The 24,144-nt window shown below is 39.6% G+C and overlaps 2 protein-coding genes across 2 annotated transcripts in view; one reads left to right on the forward strand and one right to left on the reverse strand.

Moving 5' to 3' along the window:
- Positions 1-638: 638 nt before the first annotated feature.
- ppp1r17 (protein phosphatase 1 regulatory subunit 17) lies at positions 639-6,505 on the forward strand. Its single transcript, XM_067578393.1, has 3 exons — positions 639-725; positions 2,891-3,046; positions 3,537-6,505. Exons 1-3 carry the CDS (start codon positions 656-658, stop codon positions 3,605-3,607), a joined length of 297 nt encoding a protein of 98 aa, XP_067434494.1. The 5' UTR covers positions 639-655; the 3' UTR covers positions 3,608-6,505.
- A 135-nt stretch (positions 6,506-6,640) lies between these two features.
- Positions 6,641-24,144, reverse strand: part of pde1ca (phosphodiesterase 1C, calmodulin-dependent a) — a 103,609-nt gene continuing 86,105 nt past the window's right edge. Inside the window, exons 15-17 of the mRNA XM_067578392.1 lie at positions 11,959-12,122; positions 11,052-11,351; positions 6,641-7,091 (exon numbers count right to left, since the gene is read on the reverse strand). Coding sequence (XP_067434493.1) covers positions 6,931-7,091; positions 11,052-11,351; positions 11,959-12,122 — 625 coding nt within the window. The 3' untranslated portion in view covers positions 6,641-6,930. The remainder of the gene's footprint in view (positions 7,092-11,051; positions 11,352-11,958; positions 12,123-24,144) is intronic.

Raw genomic sequence — 24,144 nt, forward strand, 5'->3', positions numbered from 1 at the left:
TCTGAGCTACATAACCAAGTCACACTGCTCCAGTCTGTGTGTCTGACACTGCTAGGGCTGAGGTAAGAGCATATTTTCATTCTTTGTTAATCATGCCTGCCTTCATCTTTCAACTTCAGTTTTTGTGATTATGTTTTCTTTCTCTTTGTTTCTCTCAAATTCATTTGTAGCCACATTCTCTGCCACTTTTGCTTCTTTTCATTTTTTTGGCTTTTTCAGGTTCTCTCTCATGAGACATGTTATTTGTTGCAGCAGAGATTGCTGCTGAAACAAAACTCTACTACTACAATTACTTACTTTATAAAATGTTAAAAACAAGGCAAGTAAGGCAAGGTAAAAAATTTACACATAAAGTAGCAGGCGATGATGGTCATATAAGAAATGCTGTTTGAATGTGGTGATTTGATCAAAGCTTGTGTTGATGTAGTTTTTAAAAAAAAGTAAAGCAGATGTGTCAGTGAGACAGTCACACACACACAAACACACAGCCTGAAGTGCTTTATCCTTTGTTAGCGTCATAAGGTCCACTCATGAATAATGGATCATGAATGTACGCGTGTGTGTGTGTGTGTGTGTGTGTGTGTGTGTGTGTGTGTGTGTGTGTGTGTGTGTGTGTGTTATGTGATCTGTGTAGAAAGCCCAGAGGGCCTCAGAGATGACGACTGGCTGTATGAGGTCGACCCTGGAGCCTGAACCTCGACTGACGACACAGGAGAGCAAACACTGTAAGCAAAGAGCTCTGCCCTTTATCTTCCTACAGTCCAATATGGAATAATTTCACAAAACAATTTTAAATAATGATGATAGTAATACTTCACCTTAATTAAAACAGAGCTTACATTGTGCTTCAGATAAAGAAAAAATGCACTAAATAGCACAGTAAAGAATAATAAAATAAGGCTATTGAAAAAAAATATTTAAGATTGTTTGTGTCAGTTTCTATTGAAAGATAGAAAGGTTATTTAAAGAGGGCCTATTATTCTCATTTCAGCTCTAAATTTCTATTTTTGGACTCCACTAGATTAGCTCTGCATGATTCACAGTTCAAAAAACTTCTTATTTATGATACTGGCCCTTTATGTAGCCCCTCAATATACAGTTTTTTTTACACTCCGTTTTAGCTCCTGTCTCTTTAAGGCCCTCCTCCCGATGAGCCCACTCTGTTCTGATTGGCCAGCTTTACGTATCAGAGTTGTGTAACTTTACCGTCATTGCAAACCAAACATTTCCTGCTTTACTGCTTCATATTAACAGCTAAATGAATAACTAATGGGAGACTTTTATTGTGAAGAATTTACAGGAGGTAAAAACATTTCCTCACTGAATTAGCGGAGCTTCATTAGAAAACTGGTCGAAACAACAACATATGGAGCTATTTGAGCTAGTTGTTCAGTGGATCAGTTAGAAATAATGCAGGGAGGAACAGTATAAGCAGAAACAGCCACAGTGAGATGTTTTATAAAGAGCTGCAGATGACCAGCACAGCTCCAACAGGTAAAATACTTATTTTACTTTACTGTGCTGTGCAATGGCATCGTGGCTTGGCATAACTACTCCTGGAGCAGAGCAGCAAACTCGCACGCTGTGCACCTAGCAGATCCATATCAAGAAATCCATCACGAACTGACATCAGCTCGGGCTGAAAGTAGAAAAAACCGTTGGAAACAGAGTGTTGAGAGCAGTCTGAAGCTGCTGCTTTTTGCTCACAGGGATTACTGCTACATACATTTATCTTGTTATTTGACAGGTCGGCCACTTTTAACATGAATATCTGACATTGTGACATTATTATATATGTCTGAAAATATGGAAAAGCATAATACGTCCCTTTAAGGAGCACATCAGTTTACATTTATTTATAGCGATGATCATTACTTTGATCAGTTTATTGTTAACAAAATCCTTTGTGTCCTTATGATTTGACAAAGCTATGATTAAGTTCTAGTTAGTAGGGATGTGCAGAGAGCCCAGTATTTGTATTTGTATCTATATTTGTTAAGGCAGCAAAATTATTTGTATTTGTATTCGAATAAAAATGGAAATAGGCTTAAAGTCTTGTTTTTGTTTTTATTATGCCTTTAATTTTAGATAATTAAAGTGTTACAATAAGTGTTCATGAATTAACTATCTTATGAAGGAGGTCCCCACACCGGGTCTCAAACTGGAGTTTCCCAGATCGTAGACGACTGTGCTGACTACTGAGCTAAAACTTAGCTCATTGCCTTGGTGCAGGCAGACCTCTACCTATTTATACACCCATAACACAGAGACAGCATACCGTGTAACATGTAGGGGAGAACTTCAAAGGTGAATTCTAGCTTTGCACTTTTCATTTATCGCCTATTTTTTACCACCTAACTTTGTGGAAAGGAGAAGGGGAACAACAGTTTATGGAGAGTCCCTTAGGAACACTTTGTGTGAGTTGTTCAGCTTTACCTCAACTCCAACTCCAGGAGTGATGTCCAAATTAGGAAATGTGCATCATGTAGCAGGTGGACGTAACTTCACTCATTGAGACCTTCTGATAGGAGGTCTCAATGCCTAACCCTACTGGTTAGGTTAATGCAACTGTCACTGTCACTGTCACTTGTCATGTGTTGTTTTGGGGCACTTGCTGACCTAGCCACAGGGTGCTGACACTCCCCCCACTGCTACAATTCCATGAGCCGTGCCACTCACACCCAGTTCTTTTCCCTGCTCCGCTGTCTTTAAGCACCTGGACCTGTGTTTTAGAACAGCAAAAGAGCAGAAATGCCAGCTCAGTAAATGAAACAGCTTTAGTTGTTCTAGGTCAGGTCATGCCCATATCAAGCCTTCACATGCATCTTCTATGATGACAGTTATGGTGAATTAGGTCAAGAATGTAACAGTTTGTCTGGCTGTATGACAGACCAGGAGGCGCTGGAGAGCCTGGTGGACAGGAAGTCAGAGATGAGGGATGATGAGGAGGAGGAGGGTCTCTGCGCTGAGCACCAGGAGGACAACCAGCTGAAGAAACCTCGGAGGAAGGACACACCTGTCCTCAACTCCCCTCCACATATACCAGGTCAGCATACACATACACACACACAGGGTACAAGGGTAATCACTGTGTTATTATTTGTTAAAATGAGTAGAACTTAAGAATATAAATGTTCTAAGGCTGTCAGAGTCAAATGGTGTGTATTTAAGAATGATAAGTTCATTTTGAATTGTAGATTCAGGTTTTCATGTTTATATTCTAACAGGCATCTGTCCTGGAACTTTGTGGCAAAGGTTATATATTGTCTCCAGGACTGTTTATTCCTCTATGGCAACACTTAAGGTTGTTTTAGTTCACAGTCACAGTGATACTAGATCTAAGCTATTGTGAGTTTATGTTATTATATGTGTTGGAACTCATTGAAGCTATGAAAATAAACCCAAATTGTATAAAACTGTCCTCAGATGTCTTCTGCTACATTCACCTGTAAGATAAGACACCCTTCCAACCCAACATCACTGGGGAATAGTTTCTTGATTTTAAAGCTGACAATCTGTGTTTTCCTTGTCTTTAGGAGTGAGACTGATGAAGACAGAGAAGCAGATGGTCTACTTAGAGGATGAAGAGAAGGATGTGACGGATTAGAAGCCTTAAAACCTTTATTTGACTTTTATTTTAAATTGTTAACAGTTTTCTATTTAATTTTCCCATTTAGCTTGGTGATGATACAGGGACATAACACAAATGAGGATGGATGCACTCATTACAGAGAACATAGACTTCATAATTGAATACTTGCATACAATGTCATAAACAATGCAAACAAGATGTAACAACATCTCCATCCCTGGTCTTTACAATATTGAAATAACAACACAAACAAACAAAAAGCAAACATTGTAACCCAACTTGTTCATGAAGAGGTCTCCATCTCATAACCAGATTTTTTTAGCTGCTATTCCTGCAAACAAGACTCTTTTTGAGTACAAATGGGTTTAGTGTTGATTAATCATTTAGTAACATGATTTGTGGAAGACAGGGTATAGTCCTGTCCAGTATGTCCTTTTCTTGGTGTTTGGGAAAACTTTGAATTGACTTACTGTGCAGTAATTGATTATTATAATTGTGGGAAACATTAATCCATGCTCTCTGACAATCTATATTCTGATTATAATATATAAAATATAAATCAGCATTCCATACAGCAACAGAACCTACAGGTCTTTTCAATTTGTTTTGTAAGTTTTTATAAGGGCAAAATATAAAACAAACAAAACCAAGTTTAGAATTTTCAGTTGTTAAAGAGGACCTATTATTCCAGCTCCGACGCGGTTTTGCTCCATACACTGCACTGGGTCAGAGCGTTTCAGAAGTGAGGTGTCTTGATTGCGGGGAAGCCATTCGCCTTTTAAATTCAGTTGCACTCCTACTATAGCAATCACGGCACCCTAGTCAAAGCTGAAAAAGCGCCTTTAGGCTACTGTATATACTGCAGTAGCAGTGCAACCAAACTGTCCAATTTTGTTAACTTGCTCAGATTTTGTTGATTTGGTAAATTTCTTTGATTTTTGTTCTTCTACAATGGTTAAGTAGGCTATGTAGTTAAATGGTTTCTTTATTTATCTGGGAGTTTGCACAGGGTATTTTATTTTGAAAATTGACCAGATGCTTCATGCTGTTTCTGCATCTGACTTCCTGGCCAGCTCGATCTGCTCTGTGCAGCTTGACGCGGCCTCCATCAAAAATAGAAGGGACGAGTATCTTTAGAGCAGCAGAGCGGAGAGCCACATCTGGGACGCTTCTGAAACGCGCTGCGGCGCACCCGGTGGGATCCCAAGCATTGACTAGAGTGGCTGCGATCAGCTCCAGCAGCCGTGCCCAAGCCGGAACGTGGCACACACACGCTCAGTGGGATCCCAATGTGTTCAGAGCAGTCTAACACCGGTGGTTTTGGTGCACAGGGATTGCTTCTACATATGTTTACCTCGTTGTTTGACACGGTTGCCACTTTTAACATGAACATCCTGTGACATCATATATATGTCTGAAAATAAGGAAAAGCATAATACGTCCCCTTATGCAACAAAGGTCGAAGTGACAGAGGACACCATAGTTACTCATGGTTGTACGTTGTAACATTTTATTCATTTGATTCACAGCTTTCCTCTTGCCAGCTCCGCTTGCTTTCTACATTCACTCTCCAGCTCGCTCGACCACCACTGCAGTCTCTCTTGTCTCTCTCTTTCTTACTAGTTGAGCTGGGGAGGGGGGGCCAACATTAAATGGTGTGTGTTTACAAACACCAACCACCAAATCCTGCATAGTATACCTTTAAAAATGTCAGAAAGAGTGTGGAGTTTGTTTTTGCCACTGATTTGCCACCAATAAGTTGATTGTTCATTTGACTTTTCTTGTCAGTAAATGTTTTATGTGCACAGCCTCATTAAATGTTGCTTTTACCAAACATTTCATTTTCACAGTGTCCCTGCTCATTTTCTACTCTCCTAACAGTGAGAGAAAAAGAAAGAAAACAGGCTATTTTTATGACAACAGCAGGTACTTTAGTTCACTGGTCACACATAATTTACAATTAGCTGCAAAAAACTGAGCCTGTATACTGTGTAGACTGCTTAAAAGGCCGTATGATACCTAGAACATATTTAAGGCATTGTATGACTATAGGCCATACACAAAAATGACATGGATGGATTCACAAAGTTTTAAACACAGGATTTGGTCAGTGCTGTCTATGAAAGTAGTCCATTCTAGACATTGACATGGTAGCAATAATTGACTTGTACCACACTCAACAGTTGTAAACTAAAAAGTGCCCCTGTCCACATCCTTTCGTGTCTTTTTGGTCTGGGTCTGTTTTTCCTGATTTGGGTCCCATGCTCCAGCATACAGTGATATTTTAGACAATAGTGTTCTTCCAACTTTGTGTCAACAGTTTGTGTTATGGTTTAGGCCCCTTTTCTGTTTCAACATGACAATGCCCCTGTGCACAAATCCAGGTCCACAAAGAAATTCTCCTCCTAGTTTGGTGTGGAGGACCTTGACTGGGCTGCTTATAGCCCTGGCCACATCCCCATCCAACACCTTTAGGATGAACTGGAATACCGACCCTGAGCCAGTCCACATCACCCAACATCAGTGTTGGACCTCACTGATCCTCCTGGGAGCAAAAATTTAATGAAAATAACTAACACTGTCTGTGTATGTCCATCTCCTTTTGACTTAGAGAAGTGGACGACAGACAGGAGTACCATTGGGTGCCAGCCTCCTCCACATCAAGTGACCTCTACTTTCTTGTTTCTTCTCTACTATTTTGTGATCTTTAATTAGGGATGGATATCAAAACGTTTTGACATTCGTGCTGATATGATACCTGAGTTTCAGTACAGATACTAAAACTTTTTTTTACTTCAAGAAATATAAACATGCTTTCTTCAAAATCCCTCTTACACTTAACAAAAGAAGCCAAACTTCTGAAACGTTAAGCCACAGAAGTATTTAAATTCCATACCAGCCCTAAATATAACAAATAGGCAAAAACAGACCAGAGAATCAACTGTAAAATAATGAATGCAACTACATGTAAATGGCTGGCCATGAGAGAAGGAGGTCAAGCAGTTGAGGGAATGGGGAGGCCAACAGGCACAATAAAGTATACAACCATAAAATTGCTAAACACTTTTATCAATGTACTTTTACATATTAAACAAATAAGACAATTAAGAAATTATTGATAAAAATGTATTTTTCTAAAAGTTTAAGAGGAGGTTTAAAAGAAGAGTTACCATACAAAGGAAGGTTTGGCAGTGGAACAAGAGGAGTGACATCACCAGTATAGGGTAATGATAATGCAGCAACACTGACATATACAAATTTAACATGAAGCAGAACAAACAAAGACTGGTTACCAAGTAATAGTACATCACACGGATGTCGCATTCTGTACTATGAAGTCACTTCCTGCGACGCAGGGAGATACGCTGCAGTCTCCTGGCTTTCCCCCTAGCGTCAATGGGCCGCATCTCTGTGACCTTTGACCTGACCAGCCGGTAGGAGCTGGCACAGTAACTAGGTCTCTTGCAGTAATGAATTCGAGGGCAGTCAGGCTGAGGGTCTGCAGAGAAAGTAAAATCTGAATTAGCATGGAATCACAATCTCTTAACTGACAGCTTCTTGCAATCTGGTATTAAATTGTGAGACACCTTATTTTCCTCACATGATTCTTGAAAGTTTCTTCTCTTTTGATCGAGCTTGGCTGTTTGAGTATCAGTAGTGGAAAATGTATTCAGATCCTTCACTTATGTAAAAATACCAAGCAGAAGTCTTGCATGAAAAATCCTACTTATGTATTAGTTGTTATCAGCTTGATGTAGTTAAAGTATTGCAGAAAAGTAGTGGTTTATTCACTATGACTGATATATTATTATATATGACATCATTAGATTATTAATATGAAGCATCACTGTGTAAGCAGCATGTTACTGGTTCCCAACATAGGAGTTGGGCCCCTCCGAAGGGTCACCAGATAAATCTGAGGGGTGGTGAGATGATTAATGGGAGAGGAAAGAAGAAAAAACAAAGTTCTGATACACAAATGTTTTTTCAGTTTTTGGACTTTTTTCTCTAATCTCTGATTTTTGGTGAAATATTATGGAGTTACTTTTGTGTCTTTATTATGCAATCAAACAGAAGGCAAACAGGTTTGCAATCAAAAAATAGATGTGAGAGCAAAACTATTGACACTGCAATCAAAAAATGTTTTATTGCGAGCACAATAAATTTGTGATTAAAATGCACATCAAAAACTTTTGTTTGCAAATTCAAAAGTCTTCAAATCTTATTAATGGAGCAATAATTTCCAAAATTACCACCAGCAATGTTTCAATGTTTCAATGTTTGAAACTATAATGACTCATTGAAAAAACTGCCTTAGTATTTCTGGAGAGAAGATGAGACTTTTTGAATAGGAGTCAGTTGGAGCAGCTAGTGGCTGTCACTTTAAGATACTTCCACCATGGCTTCAGTAGTGGTAGTTGCTGCTTGGTTTCAACCATTGACTGTATATAAAGATGGATGACGTGCCTGCACTTCCTACCACTATGCAAAAGTGAAGCCAAAATATCTTGTTTCTGGGAGCTGCCATCTTGCTTGTGTGATATCATTTGGAGCCAGAGTCTGCACAGTAGAGTCAGGAGGCAAGATGACGGCCCAAAGGACATGCCCCCTGAGCCATCCCACCATCAGACGCAGGTTTGAGAGCGACTGTCACAGCTTTCAATCATGACATTACACCCCCTTTTTATATAGTCAATAAGTAATTAATAAAAAAAATTAAATTTTAAAAAAATCAGAAAAATGAGCACTTGGACATACATCAGCGTGATAAAAGCAACCTAAAATGACAGAAAACATCTTTTTGAAAAATTTTATTTGACATGTACTTTAGTATTTTAGTTTGGCGCATGTGCCATCCACTAACATGGAGGGGGCGGAATTTATGTCCTATACTGCAGCCAGCCACCAGGGAGCGATCAAGATGTTTTGGCTTCACTTTTGGGGAGCTGTCACGACGTCCATTTTTATATACAGTGAATGGTTTCAACTGAGGAAAGTGACTGTGAGTATTGATTTATTGTTGCTAATGCTAACTGGTTAGTAACAACTAGTGAAGAATGGAAGAGATCTGGACAACTCGTAAAAGATTTGTACATTACTGTTATTTATGAATTAAGCATTAGAAAGAGCATTTGTGAACTTTTTGTCATCTGCTCCTCTCACATCAAGGCAAACTGGTGAGACTGTTTTAATTTATTAAGTAGGGTTGTGTTTTTAATGGTAGTTTATATGGTAAAATACTTTTGATATATTAAGCAGCTGCTTGCTGATTCATTGTGATTGTTAAAAGGGTTTGTTTCATCAGTGGGCAGAGGTTCAAAAATCTTGTCTGTGTGTGTGATGTTGGCTGATAAATGCTTGATGTCAACTTGTAACATTTAGTTGGTACGAGTTACTGAGCTGCTATCCAGGACTTAACAGATATGGAACAGGGCTACTTACTTACTTACTTGATAGATCAGTCCATATAACGTTAGCAAGAGTCATGTCTTTGTTGCACTGCAAGGACTTCTATCACAGCATTTATGTGGTGTGTGTGTGATATAAAGTTATCATATTATCATTATCTTTATTCATATTATCAGTATGTTTTCTGCTGGCATATATTGGTAATCAGTCACTACTTGGCCTGATTGTGGACTCAATCCTTAAGATAAAGATTAGTTGTTAAATAAGGGTACCCGGTGCACCCCAATCAGCCCATTAAGTTGAAAGGTCACCGAGCTCCACCTCTTCCTGTCAGCTAAGGCAAACCCCACAAAAACTACAAGTAGCTGCAGAGTCTTCAATCACAAAAAGTGATTTAGAAATGAATGACGTCTGTAGCAGTAGTTTCCTCGACCTGGGGCTTGCCATGTTTGTTGACAAGTCTGCCAGGTCAGCCTAGCTAATTTTCATGTTGAGATCCGATCACAATTGAGAAAACAACAATGCATTTTAGTACCAGGTGTAGGGCTGTCACTGTATCAGATTTTCACAACGTGATTATCATGGTAAAAAGGATTCACGATAACTATATTATCGCGATATCTATAGAACATTTTTGAAAAAAGGTTATCAGTCAAATCATCTTTAACTTTGTTTATAGTGTGTTTTGCCTCTTTTCTGGCAAATGAATTACACTCAAAATACGAGTGTAGGGAGGTGGAGAGAGAGTCGGTAACCATAACTGTACAAAGTTTGAAAGAAATTTGAACACAGAAGTATAAAGTTTTTATTTCCGCCTGAATATTTTTTTCAAACAGTTACCTATAGCTGTAACTTATTAGCTGGAAAACACAATCGGACCACAGCATGGAGCCTTACCTAGTCCAAGTTTAAATTAAATAACAATACTACAGAAAATTAATATTATATATGTTCTTCTGAGGGTATGTCTAGGCATTCCAAAAAAAGCCATTTAGAGACACCAATGTGATCCGATGTGTAGACACCGACACTGATCTGAAATCCCTGCTTCAGAGTAACTGAGGCATAAACACATTTTAGTGCTTTGTTCCCCCATTGACACTAAACTTTCTGCATATAAAGCTGTTCGTGGATATTTATTGATGTAATGATGTGTTTTGGAATAAATATTTTACTGGACTGGATCAAATTGACCTTTGCCAGTGTAACAAGACACTTTTGTCACAGTTGTGTCAGTCAGTGGAGTAATATGAGGCTTCATGGGTGAGTAGTGTGAATTTGTAATTGTTTGTTCATTTGTTGGTGGTCTGACAGAGGCATTGATTGAACCTGCTGTTGTGATTGTATCTTGAAATGGTTTGCATCAACGGAATCACAAGAATCTTAGCTTTCCAAAGATGTGTCGCAGGAGTACCCACTTAAAGACAGGAGTTGTGTACATAGCATAGTTGTGCACTTAACAGTGTGATGGCCCACGGATGGGCCATTGGATGTTAAAGGGTTTTAAGAGGCGCTGGATTATTTACACAATATTAACATATGTCTTTTATTGACATGATATCAATATTTCATTTTTTAAATAACATGGTTATTGTCAATACTGGTATATTGCATACCCCCATATAGGGGGTATGACACCATTGACAGGCAGCCAAATGAAACGGACCATATCTTTAATTAAAATTACCGATTTCTTTGAGTTTGCAAATGTTGGAAACATTTGGGATAATGTAAATGCACAACTCAACAAAATATATATCGGTCTAGTTGTTTTTGGACATTTTAATGCAGAATACTTCTACTTATACTCATACTATGGCTTTAACTGCATTTTTCCACAAAATGACTGTGTGGACACAATATGGATTTTGGCCCCCATCACTTACATCTAAAGCACATTTGAAGGGGCTCTTTGAAAAGCTAGTATGAAAAGGAGGAATGATTACAGTGAGGAAAACCTCTTTCAGTGTTCATATGGACACCTGACTGTTGTTTTAAAACAGATTTGAAAAATTGTGAACCTATCCTTTAAAGTTGTTGGGCTGCATACCATTCTGATGCTGCTGCTGCTGTTGTTCATCTGTGTGGTTCTCAGGCTTCTTATTATCAATGAAATTTGGGCCTGAGCCTGCAGCCCCTCCTGGATTATTGTCTCCTTCTTCCTTTTTAGGCTGTTGCTCCACCTGTTGCTGCCTGTTCTCTACCTCCTCCTGTCCCTCCACATCTGTTTTTATCTCCTCCTGTCCTGTGTTGGGGTGGTCATCAGTTCTCCCAGACTCTTTCTTCTCTTTCGCCTCCTTCTCTTCCTGGCCACCCTCCTCTGCCTCTGTCTTGGCCTTTTCCTTAAGGTCTACCAGCACACACACGCCATTTAGAAATACATACAGTGCATTAATAATGCAAATTTACATGGACAATACAACAGTAAAATTCTTTTTAATATTACTTCATTTGACATTTATGACTTGACATAGTACACATTAATGTGTGGGAGAGAATGAATGTGATAAGGGGCTGCTTTTCTGGAAAATAGGTCAGCGATATATCCTGATGCTTTATCCTGATGCTGCCACATGGTGGGCTGAATTTGCCATAGCTAGCCTCAAAGGGCTAATGGCAGCTATGGAGATACCCCAAGAACTGCTTGGTTTAGTTTACATGATTCTGATGCCGGTGGAGAATGTTGATAGTGGTTAATGTGTAACTGTCAGCACCCGCAAGAAAATCAATGATTTTTCTCCGACCGGTCACTTATCCTTTTGTATGCTTGACATGCTTATTTGCAACATCAACATCTTTTCAACTGCTAGCGTCACACTGTAACTATGTTCAACGTACCTCTATGTGTGTGTGAGGCTGGCAACTGTAAGCTCAACATTAAGAATCTATTATGATGCCATAAACAGACTTTTAAAGGTTGACTTATGTGAGTGACATATAGTCAGAGGTCTGTATACCTTTGGCTGCCTGGGCCTTCCACATCTCCCGGTTGTGATGAATCTCTTGGTTCCATGAGACCCTGAAGGTCTTGAAGTCCACTGTGGTCAGAGAGTAGCTGCCCTCTGAACCTGTACTCTTCATACTGGAATGCTTTCCATCACTGCCACTAATACTGTTGACACTGTGTAGACATGCATGTGTACAACACCCCCCCCCCCCCCACCCACACACACACACACACACACACCACACACACACACACACACAAACACACACACACACACACAAATCAGTCATATACATGTACATCAGCTGTTAAACAATTTTGATGATCAAATCCTTGTTTAAGCTATTTTCTTTAAGCAAACTTCACTGGTTCCAATGTACTGAATGTGAATATTTTTTGTTTTCATAGTCCTCATTTTGAGAACCAAATGGATAAATGTTGATAACCATGATGGACATTTTCACAGTTTGCTGGTGTAATAGACCACACAAATAATCTGTAGAGAACAATGCATTGATTTGTTATATTTAATATCTTAATCTGAAAAGTAACCAGTAACTGTGTCAAATAAACATAGTGAAATTAAAAGTACAATATTTCCCCCCAAATAAAGTAGCATGAAATGTAAATAATTAAGTATGACTACAGTAATATACAGTTGTATGCAAAAGTTTGGGCACCCCTTGACATATTTCGGTGACTTTTTAATTGAAAAGATGTAAACACAGCCTCTCTAGGATATGGAAAAATACACAATATTTTCTGCAAACATTAATGCATAGTTACTTTTTACGTCATAAATTGAACCAAAATAAAAAAAATAAAAACATCATTGTGGTATGTGCAAAAGTCTAAGATTCTTTTTACAAGGTCTCAGACCTTAATCAGCCTGTTGGGCCTGAGGCATGTCTACACAATGACGATGAGTCAATAAGTCAGCTCTGGGCCCCAGTGCAAGGTGGTCAGAGTGGGCCATGCCCATCACAATGCATCATAATGTTCTGCTTGCTATTCAGTCTGTGGTCTGCCTTCCTTCTGCCTCTTCTAATCCCCTTTCCCTTCCGTACAGATTGATCCAATACAAAAGCAGCCTCGTTCCTGTATTAAGATTTAGTTAGAATAATTTTGAAAGAATTTCATAAATATGCATCACTTGTGGTCCACAGTGGCAGTTATAGTGTCTGTGTTTCAGATACCTGTGTCTGCACTTTCATAACTTCAGCACCTTGGACAGCACCTGAAGACTCCACTCAGGTGTTTCTACAGGAAAGCAGAGTCCCTAAGCACCTTCCCTCTCAAAAAAGTGAAAGCTTGCAGCTTTAAAACAGCCAGCAACAGCAAAATGCATTGCACAGTTGATGCCTAAATGAAATGCACCATAACAGATGAACCATAACAGATGAAAACATAACTGGTGATGGCGCACCTTGACACAGATGAAAACATAATCGGTGGCGATGCACCTTGACACAGATGAAGACATTATCGGTGATGGCGCACCTTGACGCAGATGAAGACAGTATCGGTGACAGCGCACCCACACATTGACAACATTATTCATGTCTGCACATTGGCCTTACAAACACAAAACACAAGTGTGTCAGTTGATTATTAGTCAAATAAATAATAAATAAGTTCTACTTACATCATAGGCACACTCTCCGGGCTTTCACTGTACAAAGTTGTCTATTAAATCCTTTAGGTCCAGCTGGCAGGCACATACATTTTTGATTGATAGCATGACAAGTCCAGATAAACAGGTCTGTCCATTGAGCTCCTCAAGTAAGATTTAATAGGCTTCAGTTTGGAAAAGGAACGTTCGGCAGATGCTACAGTCACTGGGATTAAGAAAAGCAATGAAATGGTACAGACTTCCCCAAAGCTGGCAGTGATGTAGTTGTTGTCTACAATGAACATCTTGGTTAGTTCTTGGATTGTTTTCACTTTTGAGATACTTTCTCTTAAACACCCATGGAATGACAGGAGTTGCATCGTAAATGCCAAGGTTATGTCATCTTTCTAAATCTGACATAACTTGTGTGCTTGCTCAAAAAGTTCATCTGGTGCAGTGCACAGTATTTCAGGCTGTATAAGTTTGAATGTGTCCACTGTTGTCCTAAAACCTATGAATCTCTGTGTCAGCTGGAAGATCACTATGTCAACACAGTCACGTGAAAATAGGACTCTGCGTTTGCTAAACGTTCATAAGCTCACATGTCTCGAAATATGCTACATCTAGCTTGGGCAAGTAGCATAGCCATGTCCGTGGTATCTCCAATCCAGATTTGGTTTTGCTGGTGTGGTAGGCAGTGGAAAAGCAGCAGTTGCCCTGTGTTGGATCCCGTTGGAAAGAGCCCAGGGGTATGCATAGCCCCTTAGACACAATATAATATTTGACATTTGCGTCTACATTCTCAGGAAAATGTCCCCTGTCCATGGGATACTCATGCAGAGATGAGATGGCGGCAGATGTAGCAATAGGCTCTGGCAGCTCCAGCGGCTGTAGTGGCTCCAGCGGCTCCGACATGTCCTCTTCCACCTTGTTTTCACCATCTCTAGATGGCATGCTGGTGCTAGCATTAGTACTAGAGGTGTCTTCTTCGGCTCTATGCTGCTGTTACTGCTTGATGCTGCAGTTATCTGGTTGTCGTCCTTCTTTCTAAAAAATTGACTATTTTTGGCAGTTTTGCCTTGTCTCTTTTGGCTGCTTCTTTCAGTTTTCTCTTCTTAAACCTGCTTTTCTGTTTGTACTGCACCGTTTCTCAGTTACCGTCTTGCTGTCTTTCTTATTTGTGGATTTTGCCACGCAGTTATATGCATGTCCATGACCCAGAATTCCGTGCGGGCACATTTACACATTTTTGAACTTCAAATCATCCATTAATCCTTAGTTAAACTTAATTTAGATACTCTTGATATGATAGTGGCAAGATAAAATTAACTGATAAACAAGGGCTCATCCGTTACGGGCCCCAATGCAGCTGTATTATATGCATTTATGGTCAGCCTGGTCGCCAGAATAAAACATTGGCACTGTACATTTCTGCAAACCACAGACACGTTGAACATCTACATTTCAACACGTGAAATACGAAGCATATTAACATTTCAACAAAATGTATCATATCAACATTTCTACAAAACGTAGCATATTAACATTTAAACAATACGTATCATCAAAATGTCAACAAAACATATCATCTCAACATTTCAACAAAACGTATTATATCAACATTTCCAAAATACGTATCATCTCAACATTTCTAAAGTGACGTAATTCACATGTGATCTATATGAGTTGATCTTTCCTATATAGGAGAAGGAGGGGTAGGTGGATGGTTAGTAAGTTTCTTGGAAATCAGCAGAGAACGCGGTTCAAGACCACCTTGCAACCGCAACTAATGTCCGCTTCCCATTTCAACCGACAAAAGCAGGTGTTTTTAGCGAGACGTCAGGACATTTGCAGCCGTTTTCTGATGAGAAAACCGGCTTTTTTTAGTGAGACATCGGCAATCATCGTTTTTATTTTTATTTTTATTTTTATTTTAACCCAAACCCTGGTCTTTCCCTAACCCTAACCAAGTGGTCTTTGTGCCTAAACCTAACCAGACCTAAACCACACCATTGTCACACCATAAAACATCATTATTCAATGGGTAGAAATGTTAATACACTACGTAGAAATGTTGATATGATATGTAATTCACGTGTTGAAACGTATATATTCAACATTTCTGTGGTTTGCAGAAATGTTCAATGCCAATGTTTTCCTCTGGCGACTGGGTTGTTATGGTAGTTACACCACTGGTTCTTACATCATTTACAAATCAATGTCTTTGTTGCTGCCTTCAGAAGTTTGGCATGCTTGACATACACTTGCTTTGTCCACCTATGAGTCACAGCTGTTTTTTCAGTCTCTGCTATGCCGATTTTAAGATTATTTGTTCTTGTTCCAGCATATCTCACACTCTCATCTCCTTTAGTATCTGCCATAGTTCTCCTACAATGCTTTGTTTCTTATCAGCACTTAACACTGACTATGAATGTTAAAGGAACCCTTGAGACACACCAGGTCTAAAGGATGCTCACCCCCGATCCACCAGCTTTTATTGTAGGCTGCTTCCTCCTTTATTGTAGGCTACTTCCTGTTCGCCATAAATGAATGATATATCAATGTTCACAACTTGTTTCCACTGTCCCCAAGTGGCCAAAAAAATGTGTTATTGCCGGTTTAAGCATGACAGTTACTATTACACAGAGTAAATATTAAGGTGGCATGTAGGCAACCTACTGATATATTTTACATACAAACACTGAGACATTAATCTGTTGTAGAATGTGTTCTTATGGTTTTCTTAGCGACAGAATGCATTGAGGATTCACTCTGGCCAGTTCAGAGCAAGGAAACTATAAAAGAAGGAAGGGTCATTATGTCATAATACCAACATTCTAATGCTCTGCTTTGTGCCAGACTTTGGTGCCAGTTCTATTGAAGCCTATGGGAGATGCATGGAGAAGCACACCAAAACCCAAAGTATTTACGTTGTATGACCTTTGATGAAGAAACGCCTCTACCAAATGAAAGAGCACACTTCAGAGAATACTTGTGCGCATTCGTTTATTTGCTGTTGGTCTCCAAATAGTATCCAAAGATAATATTTCTTTATCCTAAACATCATTATTTGCCATGGTGAGCATGTTAATTTGACTCACCATGAGCTCTGTAAAGTATGCCTGTGATCATTAACAAAATCTGTACTCTTCATTCATTTTCATTCATTCATTTGGTGTTCCACCAAAATGGAAGAAGAAGAAGTCTGGCAAGATAGTCTTAAAACATATAGGAAGGCCCTCTGTAATGCCAGAGCCGCCTATTACTCAGCATTAATAGAGGAGAATAAAAACAGCCCTAGGCTCCTTTTCAGCACTTTGGCCAGGCTGGCAAAGAGTCATAACTCTATTGATCCATGTATTCCTATAACTCTCAGTAGTAATGACTTGATGAGCTTCTTTAATGACACAATTCTAACTATTAGAGACAAAATTAACCACCTCCTGCCCTCAACAGGCACCGTTCTCTCCCCAAACACAGGCACCTTAGAAACAGCTGTAAATCCTGACATATATTTGGACTGTTTTTCTCCAGTCAACTTTTCTGAACTAACTTCAATGATTTGTTCAGCTAAACCATCAACCTGTCTCTTAGACCCCATCCCAACTAGGTTGCTTAAGGAAGCTTTACCCTTAGTTAGCACTTCTTTACTAGATATGATCAATCTGTCTTCAGTAACAGGCTATGTACCACAGTCCTTTAAAGTAGCTGTAATTAAACCTCTTCTTAAGAAGCCTACTCTTGATTCAGGCATTTTAGCCAAATATAGACCTATATCTAACCTTCCATTTCTCTCTAAGATCCTTCAGAAAGCAGTCTCTAATCAGTTATGTGACTTTCTACAGAACAATAGTTTATTTGAGGATTTTTAGTCAGGATTTAGAGCGCATCATAGCACAGAGACAGCACTGGTGAAAGTCACAAATGACCTCCTTATTGCATCGGACAAAGGATTTGTCTCTATACTTCTTAGTGCCGCATTCGACACAATTGACCATCAAATCCTTTTGCAGAGACTGGAACATTTAATTGGCATTAAAGGAACTGCATTAAGCTGGTTTAAGTCCTATTTATCAGACCAATTTCAGTTTGTACATGTTAATGATGAATCCTCCGTGAAGGCAAGGGTTAGACACGGAGTTCCACAAGGTTCTGTACTTGGACCAATTCTATTCACCTTGTATATGCTTCCTTTAGGTAATATTATTTGGAAATACTCCATAAATTTTCATTGTTATGCAGATGATACCCAATTATATTTATCAATGAAGCCAGATGAAACCAATCACTTAAACAAACTCCAAGCATGCTTTAACGACATAAAGACCTGGATGACCTGCAATTTTCTTCTACTAAACTCAGATAAAACTGAAATTATTGTGCTTGGCCCTAAACACCTTAGAAACACATTATCTAATGATATAGCTACTCTGGATGGCATTACCCTGGCCTCCAGCACCACCATAAGGAGTTATCTTTGATCAGGATAAAGGATCCTTTAACTCCCACATAAATCAAATCTCAAGGACTGCCTTTTTTCACTTATGTAATATCGAAAAAATCAGGCACATCCTGTCCCAAAAAGATGCAGAAAAACTAGTCCACGCATTTGTTACTTCTAGGCTGGATTATTGCAATTCCTTATTATCAGACTCTCCAGCTGGTCCAGAATGCAGCTGCACGTGTACTGACTAAAACTAGAAAAAGAGATCACATTGCTCCCATTTTAGCTTCGCTACATTGGCTGCCTGTAAAATCTAGAATAGAATTTAAAATCCTTCTCCTAACTTACAAAGCCCCTAATGGTCACGCACCATCATATCTTGAAGAGCTCATAGTACCGTATTATCCCACTAGAACACTGCGCTCCCAGAATGCAGGCTTACTGGTGGTTCCTACAGTCTTTAAAAGTAGAATGGGAGGCAGAGCCTTCAGCTATCAGGCTCCTCTCCTGTGGAACCATCTTCCAGATTCGGTCCGGGGTGCAGACACCCTCTCTATGTTTAAGAGTAGGCTTAAAACTTTCCTTTTTGATCAAGCTTATAGTTAGGGCTGACCAGGCTCACCTTGGATCAGCTATTAGTTATGCTGCTATAGGCCTAGACTGCTGGGGGACTTCCCATGATGCACTGAGCTCCTCTCTCCTCCTCCTCCTCTCCATCTGTATGCATTCATGTAACATCAATGCATGTCACTAACTTTGCTTCTTCCCCAAAGTTTTTTTGTGCTTTCTTATCTCACAGGAAACCGCCTTCGTGGTCCTTCACTGTCCTGTTGGCATCCTTCCCTGGCTGCTGCTCTGTCATTGTCATTATTGTTATGATTGTTGTTATGATTGTTGTTATTCTGCCCCCCCCCCCCCCCCCCCCCCCTTACCGCTGTCGCCAAGTGCTTGCTCATGGGGGAATTGTTGGGTCTCTGTAAATCAAGAGTACGGTCTTGACCTGCTGTATGTGAAAAGTGCCCTGAGATGACTTTTGTTTTGATTTGGCGCTATATAAATAAAAATTGATTGATTGATTGATTGATTCCTTCTTTCTTCCTTTTATTTCGATCCGGAGGCTGCTTTGTGGTGGCTGTGGCTCAGGAGGTAGAGCGGGTCGTCCACTAATCGGAAGATCTGTGGTTTGATTCCTGGCTCCTCCAGTCTGCATGTCGATGTGTCCTTGGGCAAGATACTTAACCCCGAATTGCTCCATGAGTGTGTGAATTTGCATGAATGATTATTGATTGCTATGCTGTTGTATGTTTTGATTGTAATGGACTACAGATGCAAATTAGCTTCAAGCTAACTCTGGTGCACTGCATCATTTATGCTTAATACTGCACACTATCCTGTTCAATAAATCAAATCAGTCTTATTAGATTTCCTTTTTGGTTGGGCAGGTTGGGACCTTGCATGGTAGCCCCTGTACCATTCAGCGTATGAATGTGTGTGAATGGGTGAATGTGATTCGTAGTGTAAAAGCTTTGAGTGGTCGGAAGACTGGAAAGGCGCAATACAAGTACAGTCCATTTACCATTCCATTTACCATATTTGGCTGAGTGGCCCAGAGAGTCGCACCGGCCATCTCCACAGAGCACAACTTCCACTTCTCGTGATTTCATGATTGTTAACACTGCACTCTCCTCTTTGGCCCATGTTTTTTCAATAATAGGACACACAAACTTCTTCCTCAGTGCTGTGTATGTGTCTTCGCTTATTGTTTTGAGGTTCATGTTAATACAGAACTGTTCAAATTTAGCAAAATGGATGCCACTGAAGAAAACTGATGCTGCCAAAAGTAACACCTGAGACACCCAGCCTGCGTGAACCTCAGCAGTGCGTGTGCATTGCTGATCTGCTGCGTCTCACAAGCTTGCAGCGTCCACACAGACAGCGTTGCTGCTGAGGTGCTTCTGCTGCCAGCTCTATCTTTCTACATAGAGTTTGGCTTTGATAATGGCCATCAACAATAGCATGTTTCATATCATATAATTATAAATTTCATTTCTATTTAGTTCAGTCAGAAAAAGATTAAGAAGTGTGTGCTCAATTGTTAAAATAAATAAATAATATGTAAGGTGATGTCGGCTTTCTTTCTGACAGGCATGGTGGGGTCTGATTGGGGCTACTTCTGTGTCAGCCATATACACTCCTCACACAAAATGTGTTTTTTCTATTCATTACATTAATCATTTCGCCAGTTTAACCCTGCTGTTACCGCTCCAAGTGAGGCTGACCCACAGTGGTGACACTTCATGTCTGTGACATATTCTACAGATATAGACATTGAAACTACAGTGAAAGGTGTGATGTTGCTGGTGTGATGTCAATATGACTGTCAACTGATCATTTTCTCTGTCTATTTTTGCTAAGAAACGCGCACATCACGCCAAAAAAATAGGTGAGACCTTGAATCTCTAGATGACACGCTGCAGATCTGTCTGATCTAATCTGTTAACATGGGCATCAAAATGAAAAGCAAGAGGTTCCGCGATGCACACAGGCTCCTCATGCAGGCTGTGTGTCCCAGGCGTAAGTTTCCTGCCCCTTTGGTCCCACTCAGAATAGGCTGAGACTGCCATCTGTAACTACAGCCGTTAGCACATGTGAGCTCTAGTGTCAACTGTGATACCTCATTTTGCAGCTCCCTCATATCTTCCATGACAATCATGGAACCACACTTTAAACAATGCTAAAGTAATTGTTTTAACTGTTCCTCAAACACTAGAAAAAAGCCTATGTTTAGGGGTTCAGTTGTTGCTTGTGACTCCTGGGTGCTTTGAGAGAGCTCAGATGAACTTACATTGTATTCCGGATCAGATTGTCTCTACTGTGGCTGACTTTCCTCGCTAAGTTCATCATCAGAGAGGAACAGATCCTGGGACTGACTGCCTCCTCTACTTGTTCATCCAACACAATTTCATATTTACCTGCATAAATATGGACTGTATTCACTGGATAGTGCACATCCACTGGCCACTGTACCACTGCATCAGACATGACTATATCTGTCTGAGTTGCTGTATTGGTCTTACTTGGAGAACACTGTACACTTATGGATTGGTGAGTCAACAGGTGGACTGTCAGGTTCCTCCTTGATGATCAGGGTCGTGTCCGTTGGCTCACCTTCAGAGCCTGTAACTGCAGGAGCGGGTTGTTTAACATTAACGTTACATCCTAACAGGAAAGCATCCAGTGTCTCCTGTCTTTGATGTTTCTTACAGCGGCTTTCACTCGCTATCAGAGGGCATTTAACATAAGACTCCTTGCGGAAGAAAATGGTAGGCACGGCATTTGGCTTTAGTCTTCAGTTCACACCTGCAGCACCTGTTAGCTCTTTTAGCAGCTGTGGTCGACTAAATACAAATCCTCACAGTTGGGGTTCCTTTTAAGCTTTAAGTCCTTTAAAGCAGCAATATGCTTGAAAGTTTCAACAAGCTTCAAGGGAGCAGTGCAGCAGAAACTTTTTGCCATTTATGATTTAGTGTGGACTTACTACTAAAAGTGTTCACATTTTACAAATAAACACTTCTTATTGTTCTTAATTTTGGCCTAGACAGCTTCTCATATTTCAGGCAATTACCATACTAAAGATTCAATTTCCAAACAATGTTTCCATTTGAATGGCAGCCATGCACACACTTCTACATTTATAGAAAAATTAATGTATGTATTACCATGTTGTTACACTTAAGTGTTGCATTCAGTGCCTTTACATGCACTTTAATAGTCTGTTTAAATCCCACAATTTCTGAAATGCCATGTAAATAAGAAATATGATTTCCATTACCAGGTTAAGGGACTAAGATAAAACCAGTTTTGTATGCAAGTGTGTGCAGAAAAAGAGAATGGATAAGGAAACTGACAAAAAAGCACATTTAATGTTTGGGAGAATAAAAACTTAACTAACTGTTCTAAATATTGAAGGATGCTTAATAACTTTACACCAAATTACTGTTGATGAAAAAAAAAAATGCCAGCAATTCAATGAGTGTCCAAATACACAGTGGCTGAAAAACCTTTTCTGCTGCTCACCAAGCTGTCCAACCCAGTTCCGTCGAGAGTGGAAACTCCAGGAAGCTGCCACAAAAGGCTGGTTATTCCATGAGTTTCTCCACTCAAAGGATATGGCTTGGTTTGGTTCCAAGCCGTTTGCTGCATGTCATCCCCTCTGTCTTACCTGCCTTTCCTGTCTCTCTCTGCTATCATTATCAAATAAAGCAGAAATGCCAAAATAATAATTTTTTAAAACACAACTTTTTCAAAACTATTGAAGCATTTAATAAGTCCAGATTTATCCTCACATCACATAAGCCATTACACTCTTGAAACATAACCAGTCTCAGGTTATTGTAAATTTGGCCTGATTTGAAGCTGAGTTAAATTTCCAGCTAAACAGAACCAGCAGTGATTTCCCCACTTTCCTGCTCAAAATGGACAGAAAATTCTTAGGGTGTTTCTAGGGTGTATCAGATGGTTGCCAAGGCATTTCTATGTGGTTGCTAAGGTGTTTGTATGTGATTGCTGGCTGTAGTCAGTGGTTGCTAGGGTGTTCCTAAGTGGTTGCTAGGGTCTACTAAACAGTGGCTGTGGTGAACTAGGTGGTTTCTCGTGTGTATTAGGTGACTACTTCAAAATACAGGTGCTGACTTGGGTTTTCATAAGTAGGTGATAGGGCTGGGCAATTAATCAAATTTTATTTTCAATTACGATTTTGGCTTCCAACAATTATGAAAACAAGATAAACGAGATAAAACAATTATTGTGTCCGTTTCACAATGATGATCTTGTTTTGTCTTGTGTTATAAATCCAGCACACCCCTTTCCTTTACAGCTCCTTGAGCCTTCATCATTCAGTGTTTACTGTTAATAGTTCAAAACACATACAGTGGAATATTGTGTGATTTAAACAGCTGTCTGTGCAGATTACTTCACTAGCTTCACTAAATGCGACAGAAATTGACTGGGAGCTTAAAAAACATGGGAGGTCTCTGTGAGATGCATGTCACTTGCATGTGTCTCAGAGTCTGTGTGGATTGATACATTTAATAAAATGGAAGCATTTCTGTTTCATGAGTCAATGAGTAATTGTGTTAAATAATCATGATATTAATATTGACCAAAATTATTGTGATTATGATTTTTGCCATAATCTCGCAGCCCTAGCAGGTGATGGGTGTTTATTAGGTAATTGCCAAAGTGTCAACATTTGGTAACCACTGTTTCTAGATGGTTGCTACAATGTTTATTTGTGGCTGGAAAACAGCCAGGAATATTAAGTTCAATGTCCATAACAACCACAGTACATCCCATTAAAAAAGTCAGTATCCCACAACAGTGTGTCCTGTGAAGATGTTTACTGTTTTACTGCATTTCTATAGCCTGTTCAGACACAGATGACAGTGCAAAGCAAATCATCACAATAGGAGAAAAAATTAACAGTCAATAACTTCAGAATCAAGAATCAGAATTCAAATCTGCACCTTGGTTTGCTATTGTTTCCAAAACTAACACAGGACACAGGAGCCAGTTTGGGACTGAATGATATATTGATTTATTGCTTGACCGATGACTGCGATCGTTTGGTGGGGGAGTGATCTTACCCTATACTCTTTCCACTCAAAATTGGCAATTTTGGGAATGAGGCTTTAGCGTCTTTTTGTGTGACTTTGGTCCCTTGACCTGGGTTGATTCTGAAGATGCATCGGTTGGAAAAAGAATTGTCCTTTAAGCATAAGATATTCAGAGTGATAACTAATCCTAACATTAAGAAGCCAGTGAAACACTATCTTTAGATACCAAAGTTAACAATTTAAATTTTCTTAAAGTTGCATTAAGTGATTTCTGACCACTAGAGGGTGTTGAGAGCTCAGATTCTGTAAACAAACAGTTGAAAATGTGTTTTTGGGATGGAAATGAGGAATGCATTTCACTTTCACAAGGCTCTTGAATTTTTTGGATTATTTTGTCTTTCAGCTCCAATTTGAAAATGTGGTGAGGCTGCAGACTTTCAGCTAGAAGGTAAGCTGCTTTGAATTAACTTTTTCTGTCACAGCGCCAGGAACTTGCACCACTGATCTGAAATTTGGATACATTGA

The sequence above is a fragment of the Thunnus thynnus genome, chromosome 21 (assembly GCF_963924715.1).
Source record: "Thunnus thynnus chromosome 21, fThuThy2.1, whole genome shotgun sequence".
Classification (NCBI taxonomy): domain Eukaryota; kingdom Metazoa; phylum Chordata; class Actinopteri; order Scombriformes; family Scombridae; genus Thunnus; species Thunnus thynnus.